The sequence below is a fragment of the Macaca nemestrina genome, chromosome 6, assembly GCF_043159975.1.
Source record: "Macaca nemestrina isolate mMacNem1 chromosome 6, mMacNem.hap1, whole genome shotgun sequence".
Taxonomy (NCBI): Eukaryota; Metazoa; Chordata; class Mammalia; order Primates; family Cercopithecidae; genus Macaca; species Macaca nemestrina.
In genome coordinates, this window is record NC_092130.1 from 81,479,770 (window position 1) to 81,502,586 (window position 22,817).

Consider the following 22,817-nt stretch of genomic DNA (forward strand, 5'->3'; position numbering starts at 1 on the left):
TTCTTTATTAATTACCCAGTCTCAGGTATTTTTTTCTAGCAATGTGAGACTGGACTAATGCAGAAGTTTACTGGTAATGGAGGAGAAACATAGTTTGAAATGTATGAACTAAATTGCCTTTCTATTCTGAAGGGGCAACCAAAAATATACACCAAAAACTGGAGGAGGAGAGAGTAATAAACATCAATTAGGCAATTAAAAGTATATATTAATTATACATATTGATATATACTAAGTATATATATTAATTAAAAGTATGCATTTCCTTTCTGGATTTTGTTGTGTTTACAGTATTTTTCAGCTTTTAAAATTTTGTAAATTGTTATGATTCTTTTTCTCAATCTATATAAATATTCACTTCATACCTAATTTCATTTTAGTACTTTTGTATTAACTTCTTAAAGAAAGGTCCCCAAACTGTGCAGGCAAAACCTGAATCTGCTTCCAACGGTAACTAACCCCTGATACTGTGAAATATTCTCTTACTTGAGGGGGTGAGTTCTTGAGCAATAATAAGATCATGTAGAGTAAATTCTCTTCTCGTTTTGGGGTTTCCATTTTTATTCTCTTTATTCATGAAGACTGATTTCTGCAACTATGAAATGTGACTTTAGTCTCATACTTTTACATTAAACTCTAACCTGTAGGAATAGTGATGAATTTTGGCCAGAGGTAGATCATTAATCATACTTGACTGATTGTACTAGCCAGGGCTCTCCAGAGAAAGAGAACAAATAGGAAATATATATATGGAAAGAGAGATTTATTTTAAGAAATTGGCTCATGCAATTGTGTAGGCTGGCAAGTCCCAAATCTGCAGGGTATGCTAGCAGGCTGGGCACCAAGAAGAGTTGGTGTTGCAGCTCAAATCTGAAGGCAGGTGGCAGGCAGAACTTCCTCTTCCTCTTCCTCATGGAGTTGGTATTTTTGCTCTTCAGGCCTTAACCTGATAGAGGGAGGTCCACCCACATTATGGAGGGTAATCTACTGTACTCAAAGTCCACTGATTTAAATGTTCATTCTATCTAAAAAATACCTTCACAGCAACATCTAGACTAGTGTTTGACCAAATATTCGGGTCCTGTGGCCTAGCCAAGTTGGCACTGAAGAATACACAGTGAAGGCAGAGAAGCAGTATTGCTACATTGACCAAAATTATGACATGAAAATATATATTCCATATTCTGTTCATTTGTCTGGAGGATGGACTCTATAAAATCGAGTGCAAAATTAGTAAGTAAAGGACTGGATAAAGCAATCTTTATCCAGATGCCAGAAAAGTACACAAGTTCTAACTCTAGATACAGCGCATAAGAAGAATGTTGAAATTTGACCAGATTATAATGTTGCTGTAGTCCCTAGGAAACACCTAGAAAAACAAAGATTACTTTGTATTGTATTTCTTTTAATCCTTTCAAGAATTCAAAACAAAAAAATAAAAACCACAAAGATATAACCATGTGAATGAAGATCCCTTGCAGTTTTAATATCCTATAACTCAATTTGATTTTATGAAATGAAATTTAGAAGAGATCGGGAGGAACTATTGAAACCAGAAGATTGGGTAATAACTCTAGATTAGGTGTGTTAGCAGCATATGCTACCTTCTACCTCAGAGCCTATTAAAAAATTATCTAAAAACGACAGCTTTGAGAGGCAAAGGGGGTTTTAAAATCAGACATTTATAGCTTGTATAATAACTCAAAATAGCTGATTCTCTAAACAATGTTTTAAAAAACTGCTTTTAAGGTGACTCCTAAGAAGTGCTTGAGAAGTTAAACACAAAATAATCACTCTTTTTTTTTTTTTTTTTTTTTTTGAGACTGAGTCTCGCTCTGTCGCCCAGGCTGGAGTGCAGTGGCTGGATCTCAGCTCACTGCAAGCTCTGCCTCCCGGGTTTACGCCATTCTCCTGCCTCAGCCTCCCGAGTAGCAGGGACTACAGGCACCCCTCACCTCGCCCGGCTAGTATTTTGTATTTTTTAGTAGAGATGGGGTTTCACCGTGTTAGCCAGGATGGTCTCGATCTCCTGACCTCGTGATCCGCCCGTCTCGGCCTCCCAAAGTGCTGGGATTACAGGCTTGAGCCACCGCGCCTGGCCAAAATAACCGCTCTTTATGATCTGAGACTTTAACATTTTGGAAACGGAACTCATGAGGTGAAAAACTTTTAGCTCAGGTTTCTTCTGACAAGCATCATTCTCTTCATGCCACTTTGCAATTTAATATGATACATCATCTATCAAATTGTCTATATGATACATCGTCTATCAAATCAGCCTCCAGACAACATTCCCTCCTGTTAGTCTCTAATTTGATTCCTCTCTGCGTTCTACTAAAAGCCTGTCTGCGCATCTCCTTTCACCTACACTTTATTCATTCTCTGGCTTATAGGTCCTATTTCTTAATTCTAATCCAAATCTAATACCTCATTCAAAGGTCAGATCATGTCTTAACCCCTTAATAAATATGAGTGCAAAACAGAGAATCATCAAGACAGTGTTAAATCATTCAATATTTGTAGCAGTGGTTTTCAAACCATGCTTTTGCAAAACACTGCCTTTCCTCAAACTGATATAAGATTTCTTAATATGAGAGAATGTAACTGCTAACATTTTAATATCGGTAGTCTTTCCCCAATCTGCATATTTTTAATGTAATTAGTCGATAAAATTTTTGATGCTAAAGAATTTGTTCTATAAACTTAAATTAATTTTTAGTATCAGCTAGAATTCACCAGATGATAAAATGAATGTCAATAAATGAATATTAATAAAAATTAAAGAACTTATTTATTTTATCTTCTGGTGGGTATTAGCTGTCACTAAATTTTGTGCAAGCATTCTCCTCTCTTGAAAGGAATATCCTTCACTGTAAATACATCAATATTCTGATTATCCATCATATTGCCCAAAGAATAAGTTTCTGGTAGCCATATTGGCTCAAAGAGCACTAACAAATTGAGTTTCTATATCTGACATTTTAGGTTGTTTGTTTGTTTGTTTGTCTTTGAGATGGAGTTTTGCTCTCGTTGCCCAGGCTGGAATGCAATGGCACGATCTTGGCTCACTGCAACCTCCGCCTCCCAAGTTCAAGCAATTCTCCTGCCTCAGCCTCCCAAGTGCCACCATGCCCAGCTAACTTTGTATTTTTAGTAGAGATGGGGGGTTACTCCATGTTGGTCAGGCTAGTCTCAAACTCCCAACTTCAGGTGATCCGCCCGCCTCAGCCTCCCAAAGTGCTGGGATTACAGGCGCGAGCCACTGCGCCCAGCCAACATTTTAGTATTAATCCTGAGCTTTGACGTCTCCACCAAAGCATCGCCATCACACAAGATCATGCAGAAACAGTCAGCCTTCCAACTTATCCTCATCACTCATTCTAGAAATGCAATGTGGATTTTGTGTTTATCCAGTTGTAAGTTATTCAAATACATGGACTATGACTTCCACTTCTTGTGTATCCTCCACACCACCTATCACATTATTGACATGTCAGAGACACTTAGTAGATGTTTGTGGTATTGTTATTTCTGCCATGGTACCCTCCAATGTTAGAAGGTCTACCAGTCTTCACCCAACTACCACCACCCACATGTGGTGGTGTCTTCCCAGCACCAATCCTAGCTGCTAAACTGTTGATCAAAACCAGGGAGTAATTGTAGACTAATGTTTTGTTTTGTCCCCAAACCTCAACCCCCTCAACACTGCACTGTTCCCCTCAGTGTATACATTTGCTCTCCTAGCTCTGAACTACTGAAAAAGAAGCAACAGAAAATGACAGCCTTACTCACCTCTTTTCTGGCAGCTAAATTTCTAGAAACTCAAAGTGCACTGCCTGAAAGCCAGAACATCTGCATCAACAGCATTAGTAATATTAACTACTTTTATTAGAGGCTTCATTTATATCAGGCATTGTACTAAGCACTTCAGAAGGATCACCTTGTTTATTCTTCTTAATACACCTATGAAGTATGTTCTGTAGCTTGGGGACTGTTTTCCATAAATCCCACATTGGATCTGTTATGGAAAAGAGAACTAGGATTCCTAAAGAGGCCTTGCAGTGGGAATGAGAAAGAAACAGCAGTGATGATGACTAAACCCCAGGCAGTCAAGAGAATGTCCCTAGGAGAGATAGATGACAATACCCAGGATCAAATACTCTTTGCCTCCTTACCTTAGGGCTATTCAAGGAAGAGGGAAGATTTTGTGTATATGGGCTAAGTGAACCTGAATTAACTGAGATTGTTTTCCTTAATAGATAAATTAGACATTCATAATAGAAATTAACTCCAGTTATGAAAAAATAAACCTGTATTTCTTGCACACCTCTATTTGTGGACTCACATAATAATATCACCCTTCTGCTTCTGGAAAAAATAAAAAATACAAAATCCTGAGATTCTGACATTAACATGCCTGTCCATGATCATACAGCTAATTTATTGATGGTGTCCAGATTTAAAGTCATAAGGTCTAAATCCAATCTTCCAGAAAGTATGCCCTCTCTGTGTATCTTCGGGTCATCAAGGAAAGGTGAAAATGTATGTGGCTCACAGCACTGTTTGATAAAAATCTAATTCAAAATACATATGTAATTTTAAGTTTCCTAGCAGTCACAATTTAAAAAGTAAAAAGAAACAGGCAAAAATAACTTATAACATATTTCTTTTTAAAAATAGGTATATAAAATATTACCGATTTAACATGTAATCAATGTTTTTAAACTTTTAATAAACTATTTCACATTCTTTTTTAATATAAAGTCTTCAAAATCTGGTGTGCATTTTATACTGACACTACATCTCAATTCAGCTTAGACACATTACAAGTGCTCAATAGCCATGTGTGGCCAGTGGCTACTGTATTGGTCAGTGCTGGCTCAAGTGAAAGAGTAAAGTGATGATACAAATTCATCAGAAGGAACACTTTATGGTCCCCACTCATGTTGCCCCCAGATACTCATTCCAGGAATACTCTTCCTGCATTCCACACTATGCAGCAGGAAGCACAGCCCTCCTGTCTTTCTCAGAACTTTACCTTCTTTGAAAGAAAGCTAAGATTTTTCAGGAGTCGAACTTAACATTTTCTTCCAGTAAGACAACTTTCATTTTAAAAACGTCTCTCATTTTAGTTAACAGCTTTATTGAGGAATAACTGACATACAAAAACTTACTTTTATATAGGGAGAAAAGTTTTATTTTGCCTTAGTAACTGTCCTTGGTTTTATTGATTAACTCAGTTAAGTCTTGCCACCTATAAGGTAGGTACCACTAGTGTTATTTATCCAATGTCCTAACATCAGGAAATTGAGGCTCAGACTATTGAGAGAACTCGTCCTAGGCGATTCAGCTAGAAAATTGGGGCATCTGAGTTCAAAACTAAATAGGTTGCCTCCACTTCGCAATACTGTAAATATCAGGAGAATCTGTTTTTGTATTTTTGGGCCATAAAATGTGAGCAGCAGAAATGGGGAGGTGGGAGCATTTTAATATAATTACCTTGCAAAATAGAAGAAACAAAAATGTCTTTATGCAAATTTCTAGCTAAGCAGTCAAATTAGCATACCTTGTTATGCTTTCTATTGTTTTATGTAATAATCTGGCAATTTGGCAATTGCATAAAAGGATATGTACCGATGATTCTAATAACAGATAATGCCTTTAGGTAATGCCTATTTACTTATATATGCATTTGTTTGGCCATTAGGTGTCTTATAACTTTAGTATTTGTAAACGATGAGCTTAATAATAATTTGGCATGTTTGCTGAACACATCACAAAGTGGGAGTACTTTATAAGACAGAAGAGTGTGAGATTTTTAGTATTATGCTCTCATGAAACATTCAAGCACTTTTGAAACTGTACTGAAAGTTTTCATGGATGTACTCCCCCCAAAAGAGCAATTTCTGCAATATTTTAGAAATATGAGGGCTGCCAATATTTTTCCTCTAAAGAGGTTCCTTCCCTCCTCATAACCTGGTCACCACTGTCCACTATCGCCTTTGTCACCATTAACTAATATGGAGAGAATCCCACACACACCTAAGTTGCATTCTTCCTAGATGCAGACGTGCCTGAGCATTTCTGGAGAATGGATGAATCAGAGCCACAAGGAATCAGTTTGAGAAAATTAAAAATAGCCTTAGAGCAAAGAAAGAGAAGTGATGTTTACTGTTTCATCTAATAAAAATGCCCTGAGTAAAAGAGTGCGAGGAGTGATATAAAGCGAGTGTGTCTCATCTCGTTCTGTGACTTCCTCTCTTCCTCATAGGCTCTCTCTTCCTTCTGTCTCTCCGGGAACCCGAGGGGAGGAGCCTTTGGCAGAAATATAAGACAGCTGCCTAGCTCAAAGGTCTGAGAGATACTGAGCACACAAAACAGCACTACTTTTGAACTTTGGAAGACTATAGAACAAGAGTGGGATTTTTTCGCATTTGGAAATGAAGCCAATACAGATCTAAAAAGTCAAAAAACTTGGCGAAGCCTTGACATACCTAGAGCACTAGCACATCAGCAGTGACCAAGACATGTCTCAACACAGAGCATTGCCCCAGTGACCTCAGCTGGCCTTAACAAGGCAAGAGCAGCCACCTCAGGGCAACACATTCATGAGACACCTACATATACACAAACAAGCAACACGTGGCAGCCTGCATCTCCTAGAGTCCAGCTAAAGAAAGGAAAGTGTTTGTGTGGTGGCCAAGAAAACTGTTTGAACACCTATGGGAATTTACAGGAACTCCCAGAAATAGTTGAGATAGGGACACCTGGAAGCGGCTGGAGATCTCACAAAGGCAGGTATACAGTCAAAGAAATAATTTACATGACCACTGCTATGAGCCTAATTTTTTTCCTAGCTTTGTATGGTCTGGGCATGGGTTATACCCTGACTCATTAAGCCCTATTATCACATTAGCACTGTGCTAATCCCTCTACTGTTAGTTACTCAGACTCCCGCTCATCTTAAATGCCCACTGATGCTCAATTAAGCTTTCCTGAACACAAGAAGGAAAATTAATGTGTCAGTGGAGGACAGGATGAGGAGGATGGGCCAAAGGAGAACACTGTTGTAGGAGACGCTAGGAAAGGAATGGCAGTAGGATGGGTTATGGAATTGTGTTGGAGGACCCATCCTGCAGTAGCAGACCGCAGGGGCTCCAGTGATCACGGTGAGTCCTGACCCTGGAGCTGGGAAAACAAATGCTGAATGGAAGCCTCCCCGTTAGTCAAGTCCTAAATTGAGAAGGAAGGAAGCAGACATGATTGGTATTCTTGCAATTAATTATTATCAATACAAGTTAGAACCAACAATCCCATCTAACAAATCAAAAATGTAGTAGGAATTTCATTGCTTTATCGGGAGTGGTTTTTTTTTCAATGTCTTATGCTTGCTTTAACAGAAATTTCTCTCAGTTCCCCAATTCTGTAACTGAGCAATGCCACACTATTTCAGAAATTCAAATTATTTTGCGTAAATAAATAGGAAAATGATTCGTTTTTTCAAACTTCCCTAAACAAGGGAGCTGCCAAAAACAGTAGGAGCATTTGTCCACAAGAGGGCGCCAGAAGCTGACGGTTTCTGAGTTTGATGACAAAGTTAAAGGAGGAAAAACACCAAGTAAAAAGCGATAGGTAGATGTATCTGGTTCACATGCTTGCCTTATGCTAATGCTTACATGGTATTGAACTCCCTTTAGAGATTCAGGATGTTAAATATGTAAATAGCAACCTCTGAGCAAGGGAGATAGTGGTATCATTCTGTTAAAATTGCCTTGCAACAGTGGGGTTTTTAAAAATGAATTAATTTGAATAGGTTTTCCTTCACTTAAAGGGGAACTGGAAATGGCATTTCAATTATTAGAATCATTGATACATGTCTTTTTATGCAATTGCCAAATTGTTACATAAAACAATAGCAATCATAACAAGATATCTACCGAAGTATATCATTGTTAATTTGCTAAGCAATGCCAATTGTAAGGATTTGGATTTGAAATGAAGCTGCAATGTAGAATACAAACAGAAGATTTCAGAATACTCTATTATAAAAAGAGAGAGAAATAACGTTGTTTTTAAAAGGGAGAGGAGACAATATGTGATAGCAAATTACAGTAGAAATAGATTTAATGTTTTTTTTTTTTTTTTTAAGAAAAGGTCAATGGTACCGAGGAACTAAGGGCTCAGCTATTTTCAGCAGGAGCATGTGGAACTGATGACTGTATGACAGGTGCACACCATATAATTTTACTCATATTATTCAGTATCTCACAACTGTATTTAGTTACTTTTACATGTAAATAATAACAGTGTTAATGAGTTATATCATTTCATTGTATCTTATATTTCTCCTTTCGGCACTTAAAATTGTAACCAAAACACCACACCCTTTATTTTATTTATTTATTTAACTATCTGTTTGCTTACTTCCAGAGACAGAGTCTGACTCCGTCACCCAGGCTGGTCTTGATCTCCTGGCCTCACGATGTTGCCCAGGCTGATCTTGATCTCGTGGCCTCAAGTAATCCTCCCACCTCAGCCTTCCAAAGCACTAGGATTACCAGCATAAGCCACCTCACCCAGCCTACACGCTTTATTATGTAAGGGTAGGGTAGTATACTTGATAATCCTAGAGTCTTGTGGGCCAGTCAGGCAGACACAGAATTTAAAAGGATAAACAAATGGACAGTGGAATCTTGGAGTGGATTCTCTATTTAATTCATCTCTTAGCGTATTAGTTTTCTATTGCCACATAATTAGTTATCTCAATACACAGTGGCTTAAACCAACACAGATTTATTATCTCATAGTTTCTTCGGGTGAGGAATTCAGGAGAATCTTAGCTGGTGTTGCCTTAGGGTTCCCCATAAGGTTGTAGTCAAGATACCAGCCCAGGCTGTAGTCATCTGAAGGCCTGAATGAGAGGAAAGGATCCACCTCCAAGATTGCTCACTTGGAGGGGGGTCTCAGTTCCTCACCTATGGACTTCTCCACAGAGCTGCTTGAGAGTCTTCACAACATGGCAGCCGTCTTCTCCATGATTAAGTGGTCCAAGAACCACATGTCTTTCATGATCTAGCCTCAAAAGACAAACTCCATCATTCCCACAATATCCTATTGGTTACACAGGTCAGCCCTTTTCAATGTTGGAGGAGACTATATAAGAACATGAATACCAGGAGGCTAGAATCCTTAAGGGCCATCTTGATGTCTGGTGCCACACCTAGCTCCTCCAGTGTTCAAGGTATTTATGGCATCCCCATATGGCCAACATAGATGTAGGCAGAAAAGTATCTTTGCCGAAGGCCTTTTCTATCTCCTTCCTCCCACAGCCTCTACAACCCTCTTCATATCCCTTTTCTCCTTGCCCTCATCTCCTTCAACCAAACCCCATGAGTCAGTCGTCTGGTCCTTCCTTGTTCGGCTCCTTCACATTCCATTGCCAAGTTGTTGCAGAGATTTTCAGTTGCTGAAGGCAGAAGAGAGAAGAGAAAAAAATCTTCATTAAGGTCGGTCTTTTACATTTTCGGTATAAGGCCATTAGCTTCTTCATACTACCACATATTAGTATATTGTTTGCACTTTATTGTACTAAAGAATACCTGTCTCCTTTTTGAATCAAATTTGCCACAGCCTTGTATTCTGGCTCTCAATAAGAGTCAGTCTTCACATGAGACATGTGGTGGGGAGATGAGGGGAGGGGAGTCAGAAATCCATACTGCCACACAACAATTGCAATCCACAAATTACGTGTAGATTATTCCTTTGGTATACATCTTGTCTAGTAAAATATAAGCTTGCAAATGTACACAGTGATTACTTAGGAGAAGATTAGAGATTCACTGAAGAGGGGGAGTTTTTGAAATGAATTAAAGGAAGAGAATACCATGGTGTCTCCCTTCACCTACATGAGAGGACAGGGGTGTGTTTCCCTAAAAGCAAGCCAAGGAAAGGGGACCCTAAGAGGACCACTCAGAGATGAAAGTTTTCTCCAAGAGATAGTTCACTCCTTAGGTGGAAGTTTGCTGAGTGGCAACACTCTGTAGGCAAATTGATGAGAGTATTTGGGGAAGCTCTGACATGTCTCCAGGTATTTCTCCATGCATGAAGAAATGAAGGCACTCTAAAGGAATCTGTAAGCAGGAGACCACTGGAACAGCCCATAATGGTAGAGCAAGAACAGACACTTACAGGCAAAATGGCCTACACCTCCAGCATTTAGCTGGCCCTAGATGCATGAATTTTCCCATTTTCCATCATTTTGCCTGCCCTGGGAAGGAAACTGCATGAGTCTAGCAGGGTAAGAACTGAGGTCAGCCAGTAAGAGCATTACAAACACCAGGAAACTACAGTGCAAAGATCCCTGTGGGTGGAGAGGAAGGCAGAGAACACAGAAAACCATCCCACAAAAGAGAACTAGTGATGAACACCTGCCAAGGTAATCGGCATTGGTAAAACAGCCCCAGGCCAGACACAGCGGCTTATGCCTGTAATCCCAGCACTTTGGGAGGCCAAGGTAGGTGGGTCACTTGAGGTCAGGAGTTCGAGACCAACCTGGCCAACCTGGTGAAGCCCCGTCTGTACTAAAAATACAAAAACTTAGCCAGGCATGGTGGCACATGCCCGTAATACCAGCTACTCGGGAGGTTGAGGCAGAAGAATCGCTTGAACCCAGGAGGCAGAGGTTGCAGTGAGACAAGATTATGCCACTGCACTCCAGCCTGGGCAACAGAATAAGAGTTCATCTCAAAAAAAAAAAAAAAAAAGGAAGGAAGAAAGGAAGGAAAGAAGGAAGGGAGGGAGGGAGGGAGGGAAACAGAGAGAGAAGGAAAGAAAGAAAGAAAAAGAAGGAAGGAAGGAAGGAGAGAAAGAAAGAAAAGAAAGAAAGAAAGAAAGAAAGAAAGAAAGAAAGAAAGAAAGAAAGAAAGAAAGAAAGAAAGAAAGAAAGAAAGACCCAGAAAAAAAAGAATAATAATGAATCCCATAAAATATCCAGTAACACCTAACAATTACTGAGTAAATGCTTTACATAAATCAATTTACATGATTCTCAGGACTATAAGTCATTATTTAAAAAGTCATTATTGGGATTGTGAGGAAGGGACACTGTGGAGACACATAACCAAGGTGACCAAGCTAGTGGGTGGTAGGGGCTCCGACCCCAAGTCTCTCACTCAAGAGTTCATGATCTTAACCCCTTTTTACTGCCTCCTTTTTAACCTCTTTACCTCTCATCACACCCCTGCCCCCGACCTGGACGCTGGAAGAGCCAAGAACAGCATAGTGAGCTGGAACTGAAAGAGGATGTGAAATAAGGAGACAGAAAAAAGAGTTAACACCTCACCTGTCCCCACCCACATCACTAATTCCTGAAACAGCGTCCAGCTGGAGGCTGAGGCAGGAGAATGCATGAACCCGAGAAGTGGAGGGTGCAGTGAGTGAGATCACAGCACTGCACTCCAGCCTGGGCGACAGAGGGAGATTCAATCTCAAAAAAAAAAAAAAACAGAGTCCATGCTAAGCCTAAAGGGAAAAATTTTTAAACTGGAGGCAAGATTAGAATGCTGGTTTAGAATGGACTTTTAAACACTTGGTGGCCGGGCGCCGTGGCTTACGCCTGTAATCCCAGCACTTGTGGAGGCTAAGGTGGGTGGATCACCTGAGGTCAGGCGTTTGAGACCAGCCTGGCCAACATGGTGAAAGTGCATCTCTACTAAAAATACAAAAAGTTGGCTGGGCATGGTGGTGCATGCCTGTAGTCCCAGCTACTCAGGAGGCTGAGGCAGGAGAATCTCTTTGAACCCGGGAGGCGGACGTTGCAGTGAGCCGAGATCGTGCCACCAGACTCCAGCGTGGGCAATAGAGCAAGATTCCATCTCAAAAAATAAATAAATAAGGCTGGGCTCGGTGGCTCAAGCCTGTAATCCCAGCACTTTGGGAGGCCGAGACGGGCGGATCACGAGGTCAGGAGATCGAGACCACCCTGGCAAACCCGGTGAAACCCCGTCTCTACTAAAAAAATACAAAAAACTAGCCGGGCGAGGTGAGGGTCGCCTGTAGTCCCAGCTACTCGGGAGGCTGAGACAGGAGAATGGCGTAAACCCGGGAGGCGGAGCTTGCAGTGAGCTGAGATCCGGCCACTGCACTCCAGCCTGGGCGACAGAGCGAGACTCCGTCTCAAAAATAAATAAATAAATAAATAAATAAATAAATAAATAAATAAATAGATAAATAAATAAATAAACACTGTTAATGACTGACAAACTAAGAGATCTGTTAAAAAAAAAAAATGCTGTCAAATAGTGGAAAAGGAGAAGTCCAAAAATCAGCAGTGATATATAGTGGTGGAAAAATAAAGCTATTTTCTGATTATATACTATGGAATCCAGATCATTCAATAAATGCTTACGCTTTTATAGCTGCCTTTAGTAGTTTGAAACTGACAAAGTTGTGCTTATCCTTCTGCCATGCAGATCAAGAGAATTAACTCACCAATGTGTGGAGAAGATTAATTTTAGTCATAAATTTATTAAAATATAAGTCTGGAAGGACCTTGAGAAGTATCTATCTATTCTCCTTTCAAAAGAATGTGTTAAGTCTGACCAATAATGAAAAATAATTGGGCACACAATGTAAATGAAATATAAAGGAAAAATGATGATTGTTTTCAAAGAGTAATTGAATCATGACTTAATAAGAAAAGAAAAAACTAATAGGATATTTGCATGTTTTTTCAAAAACTCATAACTCTGAAAATTTACAACTTTAAAAATTTTTCTTATTAACTGATTCATCTTTTTACTTTAATACTGGCAGTAACAATAAATAACTCAAAATAGTCAAAGCTGTAGGATACATGGTGAAATATTCTAACTTCCATAAACCACAACTCAAGAGTTTGAAATAAGTTAGACAAAGAACCTTTATTTTTCTTCTGTTCACAGATATAAACCATTCTTTTAAAAAAAACAGATTTTCTAAAGACCTCTTTTGTTTCTAGCAGGTTTACACATCTAAAACTCTCTCAACAATTCTTGAGGAAAAAAATGTCAAAAACATTGATATTTTGTACCAGATTATTTTTACCTATTTTTACTCTGCTCATTATGATGAATCATGAAAAATTCTTTCCTTAATATTTTTTATTGACTAAATGACTTTCCTAAGATATTTTCCATATAAAAGAGGTCTCAAGAAAAAAAAAAAACACCCTTGTTAGAAAACCTAACTTGTCTACATAGTCTTTAAATTTCACTAATCTTGGAAAGGAGGTAATCTCTGGATGAGAAAAGAAGCCATTTCAAGGAGCTGAAACCCCAAACAATGGTTTGGTCTGGAGTTTGTAACTGCGCTCACAGAGGGCACAAAAATAACCGCTACCTCATTTTGCTTCCTTCCTGACCTATTGTAATTTACAAGTGTTATATATATTTTGAAAATTAATTTTGTCAGCATCTCCATTTTGAACTGAGGATAAAATTGAAGGGAAAGAATTCCAACATTTTTACTAACAGTAATAAATGTTAGGCCATATCTCCAGAAATTCTGAGTTGTAATGCATCTTGGGCGAAAACTGAATATTAGTATTTTTTAAATCGTCTCCCTAGGATGAGAATCACTGCTCTGGTTCATTTGTATATGCAGGTATGCCTTGTTATTCCTTTATTAATAAGACCTTATGTCCAAACCTAAAGAGTAGGTAGATGCAAACCTCCAGCTATACCTTCATGCAGAGTCTGCCTTGTGTGTTCAACATTCCTGTAATTCTGCAACTACACTGTTCCTGGTCATTCGCTGTAGTTTTCCGAGTATTATAACACATATCTTAATTGTGAATCTAAATGAGTCCTAAATGGAATTTAAAAGCTGTTTTTTAAACCATTAAACATATTAGGTGCCTAGACACTACACATTCATTGAGCCTTTGCTAAAACTGAAATTAGGGTCTTGTTTTTACTTCAAATGACCCTTATTACAAATGTATTTCATATTCATTGGAATGACATTTTCTGGAATGACATTTGTATTTAAATGCATGTGTATTTATTTCTGTAAATATTTCATTAATTCAGTCTTTGATAAAAAGTTGTTGATACTTCCTCAATTGCTTTATTTGGATGGAGATGAGTCCTCCCTTCTTTCAGAAGATCTCTGAAGCTGGCCTGATCAAGAGTTCTGGGTACATAAGGCAAAGTCTATGGTCTCATTTTGCCATACAAGTCAATCATCATTATTGCAACTGAATCCTCACTTGGTGAGAAAATCAGGAAAATGTTCATTCTCCAATTATAATGTGGCATATAAAACTGCACAATAATGGCAAACATAGACCTGGAAGCTAAGTAGGAAAAATCATTTTCCATTTGTAAAATATAAGGGTGTCTTTTCAACCAGCAAGGCCATCGAGTCTTTTATCTAACTGCTGATGTTAAAAATTAAATATAAGTATTTATGCATTTTTAATTCAACAAGAATAACAGTTACTATTTAACTAGCATTTATATTACCATTCATATATTTTCTCACTCTCATGGCAAATCAATGAGACCAAAAAAAAAAAAAAAAAGGCAAGCTTGAGCTTAGAAATATTTAATCATTTTTTTCAGAGTGAAACTAGCAAAATGATGGCAAAAGCAAGACCAAATTTTGAATCTCTTAATTTTTTTTTTTTTTTTTTTTTTTTTTTTGAGACAGAGTCTTGCTCTGTCATCCAGACTGGAGTGCAGTGGAATGATCTCGGCATGATGGGACTACAGGTGCCCACCACCACGCCTGGCTAATCCTTGGCCTCCCAAAGTGCTGGGATTACAGGTGTGAGCCACCGTGCCTGGCCTTGAAACTCTTAATTCTTACTTTATCTCTAATATAAACGTTAATATATTTTAGTTAAATGCAGGGGTATTTCTCTCAATAATTGTATTAGTCTGTTTTCTGTTGCTTATAACAGAGTACCTGAAATTGGGTAATTTATAAAGAAAATAAATGCATTTCTTAAAGTTACGGAGGCTGAGAAGTCCCAGGTTGAGAGGCAACATCTGGAGAGAGCCTTCCTGCTGATGGGGACTCTCCGACGAGTCTTGAGGCAGTGAGGGGCATCGCATGGACAGGAGCTGAGTGTGCTGAGGTGCTCGTTCTCTCTTCTTCCTCTTAGAAAGCCACCAGTCCCACTGCCATGACAACCCATTAATCCATTAACCCATTAATCCATGAATGAATTAGTCCATTCATGAGGGCAGGGCCCTCATCACCCCATCACCTCTTAAAGGCCCCACCTCTCCAATATTGCACATTGGAGATTACATTTCAACATGAGTTTTGGAGGGGACAAATATTCAAACTATAGGAATAATTAATCAAGCAACAAGTATTTCTTATTTGCCTAGCACTGTATCCTCACACCCCATAGGATGCAAAGAAGAAAAAAGCATGATCTCATAGAATTTAAAGTCTGGTTGGATCTTGCTAAATTACTACCTCATTTAAATTTTAAATTCTTATTTTTTTAAGTTAACATTTTCAATAACACTGTGGCAGTTACAACCAGACAAACAAGAATGTGAGAAATGTTACAGAATTAGTTATGTATTTTTTAAACAAATGGAAACCAATTTTCAAAAAAGAAAAAAGAAATAAACCTACTGATGAACAACTGTTAAGACAAATGTCAATCACCTTTAATGTGTGGCCCTTGTTTAGATCCTACTTTGAATCAACCTAGTGTGGGAATAGGAACACTGAATATTTAATGATAGCAAGAAATCATGGGTCGTTTTTTTGAAGAGCAATACTAATATTTTAGTCACATTTTTTAAATAGTCATCAAATTTTAGAGATAAAATTAAAAGGTTAAGAGCTAGTTAATAATAGCTAAAATTAAAAGGTTAGCAGACAGCTATTGTTTACTGAGCATGTCATATGCTCCAAGGACTGTTTTAAGTATATTGCATGTATTATCTCATTTAAAACTTACAACATTAAACATTGGGTCTCATTTTACAGATGAAAAACTGAGAGTCAGATTTCTTAAAAGCAATACCTACAATCACAGAGCTAGCAAATGTCTGAGCTAACATTTCAATCGACGTCTGTCTGATTACAAAGTTCACGCCTTAGGTACTCTGTCTGCAGTTAATTGTGTTTTTATATACTGCAGAGCGCTAAGCTACGCTTTTAAAGGGAGAAGAAATTTAAAAATTTTGTAATTTTCTTTTTGAAACCAGAGCAATCAAAACTTTTACTGCTACTGAGAGTATATAAGAAATGCTCTCACAAAGAGCAAATCAGATTTTCTTTTGATTGTCACTGTGAGGAATTTGAGGAATTTCTTAGGGGACGCAGAAACATTGTTCTTCTCCTAAATTGGTTCTATAAATTCAGCAAGTGAGTGAACACATTCAAGAACAAGGGATATGGCAGAACAGGCATTTAAATCACTTCAGCTTCAAAATGCTTCATGCTCTCTAACTCCTTTTGATCATTAAGCCAGCAGTAAGAGGATATCTAAGTTAGAACATTTGGGGGAATATTTTCCAGAAAGTTTGTAAGAAATACTGGATCTTTGAAACGAATGAATTTTCTTCAATAACGTATTTGAAAGCAGATGAACCAGTGCCCCAAGGAGATAGCCTATTGTTATGAGCGCAGTGAATCCTTTATGGAGTCTTAGAAAATAATTGGATGTGGTTAAACCCAAGGGGTAGAGAGCTAGGACTGGAGAGATATTTCGAGCTACAGAAGCAGCAACGTCTCTCAGATGAACATGTTTGTCCTAGTATCTTCTCATGTGAAAGAATGGTGTGAGCCAGCATTAACACATTTTAAAATTTCAGAAAGGGAAAAAAAGAACTATTGCCTCATCTCCCGTCCATCCACCTCTCTACATGTAAAGCAGAGGATGTACCGTTCAGTACAGCAATGTTATTCATATGCGATACTTTGTATTTGTAAAATATGTGCAAGGAAAGAGCTAGCAGAAGTACATAATATCCATCCTGTAATTCCAGCTACTTATCTCCACCTCTAGCAAAAGATGAATTTGCAGATAAAAGAAAGTGCTTCTTCTCTGAATACTCTCTTCAGATAATAAAATTTTAAATCTGTTATCAGAGTCACAACAATTTAAAATTAGGAAAGATTTTGAAATTACCTAGTCAAACTTTCCTGTTTTGCATATAGAAAAAGTAAACCCAAAGAATTGACTCTCCCATATATTGTACATTTTCAGATACTTTTTTATCAAAAAAATTGACTAAATTATTAGTCAACTAATTTACCTAAGGTAATAATAGAGCTGGTTAATGAAAGATCTGGGACTAAAAATAAAACTTTCTTATCCCTCAGGATCATTGTGGAGCAAAAGACTACCTACATTTTTGGGAAATTATAATTAAGCCTTCAAGGATAACTGTGCATATTTTAGATAAATCTTGCTTTATGACATAAACAATATCCCCTGGGATGAAAAATTTTTAAATTTCAAATATGACATGAGAATAACTGAGTTCTGGAAATATGTATTTTTCTCCATTTCAAAGTGAAAACATTAGTGACAAGTATAGAAAATATTCTGAAAGGACTATAAAGAAGTAATAGCTTCCTTAAGAAGTAACACATATCAAGCCATTCTATGAAAAAGGCACACATTGGGCATTGTGTGAATATTAAAGTACTTTTTCACCAGGAAAATTATTTGAAAAGGTCCTGTAATTTAGCATTTCTGAACAAGGCTGGATTGTTCATCTGAAAGTTCCTATGGCATTTTAATTTGTTTTTAAACATTCAACTGGATTCAGAATTCTGAAAGTATATGAAATTTTATCTAATTTTAAAACCCACAAGGAATCTCATAAAAGAGTTAACACTAACAAAGTGGTATTGAGCAAAAAATTGCAGATAAAGTTATACCAAGAAGCAAACGCCAACTAAACTCTATTGTTATCATCTCTAATGCTAGTCTTTGAACTTAATAGAAATATTTTTTCTTAAAAAGACATAAATTGGCCAGGCACGGTGGCTCTCACCTGTAATCTCAGCACTTTGGGGGCTAGGGCAGGCAGATTGCTTGAGCTCAGGCCATGTTGCAGCCCGAGCAACATTGCAAAACACATCCCTACTAAAAATACAAAAAAAGAAAAACCAATGGTGGTGTGATGGCACTCCAGCAGTCCCAGCTACTTGGGAGGCTGAGGTGGGAGGATCAAGATTGAGGCTACAGTGAGCTGTGATTACACCACTATACTCCAGACTGGGTGAGAGAACAAGACTCTACCTAAAAATATAACAATAATGACATACTTTACCATGGTATATAAAAACATTAAATTTTGTCTTTTCAAAACATCTTGTCCTGAAGATATAGAGGAGACCAAGTAATTGTTTCAAATGACTAAGTCATTTATATCTGTGTGGAAATGCATGTGGGAAATATCAAAACAGTAACAAATCTAAAGCTTAAATCTTCCAAGACATGAAGTCAAGAGGAATTCAATGTAATGGATGAATATGATCATGGCAAAAACATAAAAGAGCAGGTCTGAAGAAGCTCCTTCTGGCCAAGTTTGGGATAATATGACATCAAAATAATAATCATCATAATGAATTATAATGCATTAAAATTTCTTCATTATTCAAAGTGTTAACAAGGAAAGAAAGAAAAATGAGAGCGAGGAGATAAAGCTAGTTTGTCAAACTATTAATAACTGGTAACTAAATAAAAGATACATGGAAATTCATATGTCATAATTGGAAAGCTTACATTCAATCAATTTATTGATGTTAGCTATTTCTATTTTTTAAAATATACATATATATATATATAGACAAACATGGAGTGGTCTTCTTGTTATCTATGAAAGAAGAATTTGGAGAGCCTAATTTGAGTGGTGCTGGGTTTCTAGCACTTTCTGGAGGACAGGGCGTAGGACTTTTTATTAATTTGACAGTTAAACCATCATTATGAAACTGAGTATGCCAGGTCAAGCGCGGTGACTCACGCCTGTAATCCAGCACTTTGAGAGGCTGAGGAGGACACATCACTTGAGGTCAGGAGTTCAAGGCCAGCCTAGCCAACATGGTTAACCCATGTCCCTACTAAAAACACAAAAATTAGCCAGCCATGGCGGCGGGCGCCTGTAGTCCCAGCTACTTCAGTGGCTGAGGCACAAGAATTGCTTGAACCCAGGAAGCGGAGGTTGCAGTGAGCCGATATTGAGCCACTGTACTTCAGCCTGGGCGACACAGTGAGACTGTCTCAAAAAAAATTTTTAAAAAGAAAATGAGTATGCCAAGTGCCAACTCTAGTGACACAAGTTATTAAATTCTTCTGAGTCTCTGTTCATGAAGACAACTCAATAGATTTGGGTAGGCATAAGGGAGGAGAACTATGCTGAGTACTCAATATGCTCTACTTGGCAGACAAATTTTTATTGACATTCTGATTGATACATCTATTTTCTCCTGTTTTAGTAAGTATACATGGTTAAATATGTCTAGTCAACTAGGAAAAATTGTGTTTCTGAGTTTTTAGACATGCAAACATTGGCAACAGAACAAAGATATGATCAATAACATAATACTTTTTTTTTTAATTAGAGCCTTTATTTTACTACCAAATATTTCTGAAGTGACCTTGAAATGTAGTAATAATAACAGTAAGAAACTGACGTCAGAGGATACAAAACAGATAGCATTTTATGTTATAAACATCTTCAGGAAAGGCAAAAGAACTTTGACACACTTTCCAATAAAAGACAATATAGACTCTTAGTTACGAGAGGTTTCAGCCGGGCGTGTGGCTCATGCCAGTAATCCCAGCACTTTCGGAGGCCAAGGTGGGAGGATCACTTGAGGTCAGGAGTTGGAGACCAGTTTGGCCAACATGATGAAATCCTGTCTACTAAGAACAAAAACTAGCCAAGCGCTGTGGCAGGCGCCTGTAATCCCAGCTATTCAGGAGGCTGAGGTAGGAGAATTGCTTGAACTAGGGAGGTGGAGGTTGCAGTGAGCAGAGATCATACCACTGCACTCACTCCAGCCTGAGGGACAGAGTGAGACTCTGTCTCAAAAAAAGAAGAGGAGGCTTCAACAAGACAATTTTTTCAACTCTCATCTGTGGATTTCTTTGAAGGATCTCTAATTCCTACAGATGAGTAAGTTGAAATTAATTCATTCAACCAGCATTTGTTCAGAGTCTGTTACATGTGAGGCTTCACTCTGGAGATTCAGTACTAGTCCCTACTTTCATAAATGTTTTGTTATATATTGTTTGTAATTTATTATAAAATTCTTCAACATGGATGGCAAGGTAATATTCTTCCACAGAGGCCTTTGTCTGTCAAACCACACTCTATTTCATGTGTTATACTGGCCTAATCTTCCACAGAGGCCCTTGTCTGTCCAACCACACTCTATTTCATGTGTTACACTGGCCTAATTAATGCATCAGATTATTTCAGTTTCCAGCACAACACCAGAAGACAAACTAGGCGGACCCCATAATGACAAATCCGGGTAATGCCAAATCTAAGACAGTCTTACAACTAATCAAAATTGTCTAAAGATTATGTCATGCCAGATGTCCTAGATCCTCAGTATTTATTCTGTAACAAATATTGGCCATATAAATTGTTTCTGGGAGCAGCTACAAGACAGTGCCATAATCTGTCTGGATACCCAAGGAGAGGGTTAGTGGTAGCAGGTGGAAAGTAACAGGATATCAGCATTGGAATCTGACTAATTTGTGGGAACCTTCTCAGCACCAAATAAATATTATAGATGAAATCATCAAGATGAAATGGAAATTCTGGAATATCATGGGAAAAGTCTGGAAGGAAAAGCTTACAGTAAATGAATCAAATACACCCTTACATGGAAATACAATGAATAAAAAAAGAACAATGATTAGTATATTTACAAATGCTTAGGGGATTTTACATAACAACAAGAAACAAATAAGAAATGCAATACACTATAACAGTTGTTCCTGGATAGCCATTTTGGCACAAGCACAATGGGAATTATTTTAAAAAATTAATAGAATATGTATTATAAAGCACCCACATTGGACAGGTCAATTAGAGTTCTGAAGACAGATATCTGCTCAGCGCCTCCAAATTGTAGAAACAAAAGAAAGAATTAACATTTATTCCAACTTTTTAGAAGGAATTGTGATTTAGAAAATTAAATAGACCCAGTTGAAGAAAAAACAGTCTACGTGACAAAGAAAGCTAACTAATAAGTGTGAAATAAATGATAAGAATCATAGATATAACTATTTGCCCTGATTAGATTATTGATGCAGCCAACTCTTATCAGTTGGTGTTAAAATAAAATAACATGAATGGCTGTTGGTGACCTGAAAATTCATACAGTTCTAGACAAAAAAATTTGATCACAATCTGAGAAACGTAATTTTGCAATAGAAGAATCAGACTTATATTCCCTTGATCCTGTGGCCCAATTTAATATCACCACTGGTGGGACAATCAGACATTTATGACTGTCAATGTGATGCAATGTTAAGTGTACAACATCACCTATGATTTTAACTTTGACAAAAATGTTTAACTTGAATTTAATGCAACCTTTAGATTTGACTGCCAGATTACAGAGATTACTGGAGATGAAGAAACAAATAAAACATCACCACAAGAAAGGGATCAAACAGCATAAGATCTTCTAAAGGACAACTGGGAGGACTTCAGCAAGTCAGAGTATCATTATAAAAGGTACTTTCAAAGAATAGAAGAGACTCATGGGATTTAACAGAATGTACTCAGACTGGATCTTGATTCAGATTAAACCACTTGAAAAGGGAAAAATAGGAGAAATTTAAATATAGAGTGAGTATTACATGATACTAACAAACTAATAACTTTGTTAGGTGAGATCATGTCATTTTGGCTACGTAAGGTGTTTTCAAGGAAGCATATTGTTATATTGGGGGAAATGTTTATTTTACACAAAATAGGTCATCATAGGCAATGCAATATATACATAAGCATAGGCTTTAATCTGCAAACTATAAGCAGAATACTTATACTAAGGATAATTAGCATTTGGAAGACTATTCAAAAGCCCTTCAAGAGTAGCTTCAATTATCTCTATTTCCAGTCACCAAACCTCCATATGCACCCCCTGCATCTAAAATAAAAGTGAAAATTATTTTTAAATAAATAAATAAATATGCCACTCATACCTACGTTGTGGGAAAAGAGATATATAGAGTCTACCTACATCTAACTATTAGAAGTAGTTAACTATATAACTACCAAAGGAACCTGATTGTGAACAAGCAATGTAGTTAATGCCAGTTTGAGTTAGAGTCTAACAAACTGCAAGAGTGGTAACTTCGGGCACTCCTGTAAACACTGTGTTGAAAGCACAAACTCACTGTGTTAGCTAAACAGGAAATTGTTCTCAAAGAGTTTACGTTATGTAAAATAAAAGTAACATCTGGATATCTATTTTCAAACCAAAATTTAGTGCTTAGTTAAACTTTAACCTGTTTAATTCCCAATTCCTTGCCTTTTTATTTTCTCCACAACAGTATCACACTCCTTAAAATAGATTTTTACTATCTTTTTAACATCAAAAGTATATTTATGTTAGTTCTTTGAAGCTAATCCTAAAACATTTTAGACCTACAAGTCCCACAAAGTGAAAAAACAAAGGATGTTTCATAGGACTTTGGGTTCCATCTTATTAATTGATCATATATCATTGCTTTCCATTTACATGCTAATTCTGAATAAGGGCAAGAAAAAAAAATCTCAGGTTCTTTGTTCAAAAAAGTATTCCTCGTATTGAATCTTGTCACAGTA

General features: G+C 37.4%; 1 protein-coding gene across 3 annotated transcripts in view; it reads right to left on the reverse strand.

Moving 5' to 3' along the window:
- Positions 1-6,003: 6,003 nt before the first annotated feature.
- The window catches only part of LOC105471044 (uncharacterized protein C9orf85-like), a 123,612-nt gene continuing 106,798 nt past the window's right edge, over positions 6,004-22,817 (reverse strand). For all 3 annotated transcript variants that reach the window (XR_011624836.1, XR_011624837.1, XM_071098672.1), the window contains one exon: positions 6,004-9,466. Coding sequence is in view for 1 of the 3 variants with exons in the window: in XM_071098672.1 (XP_070954773.1) it covers positions 9,345-9,466 (122 nt within the window). In the remaining 2 variants the exon portion in view is untranslated. The remainder of the gene's footprint in view (positions 9,467-22,817) is intronic.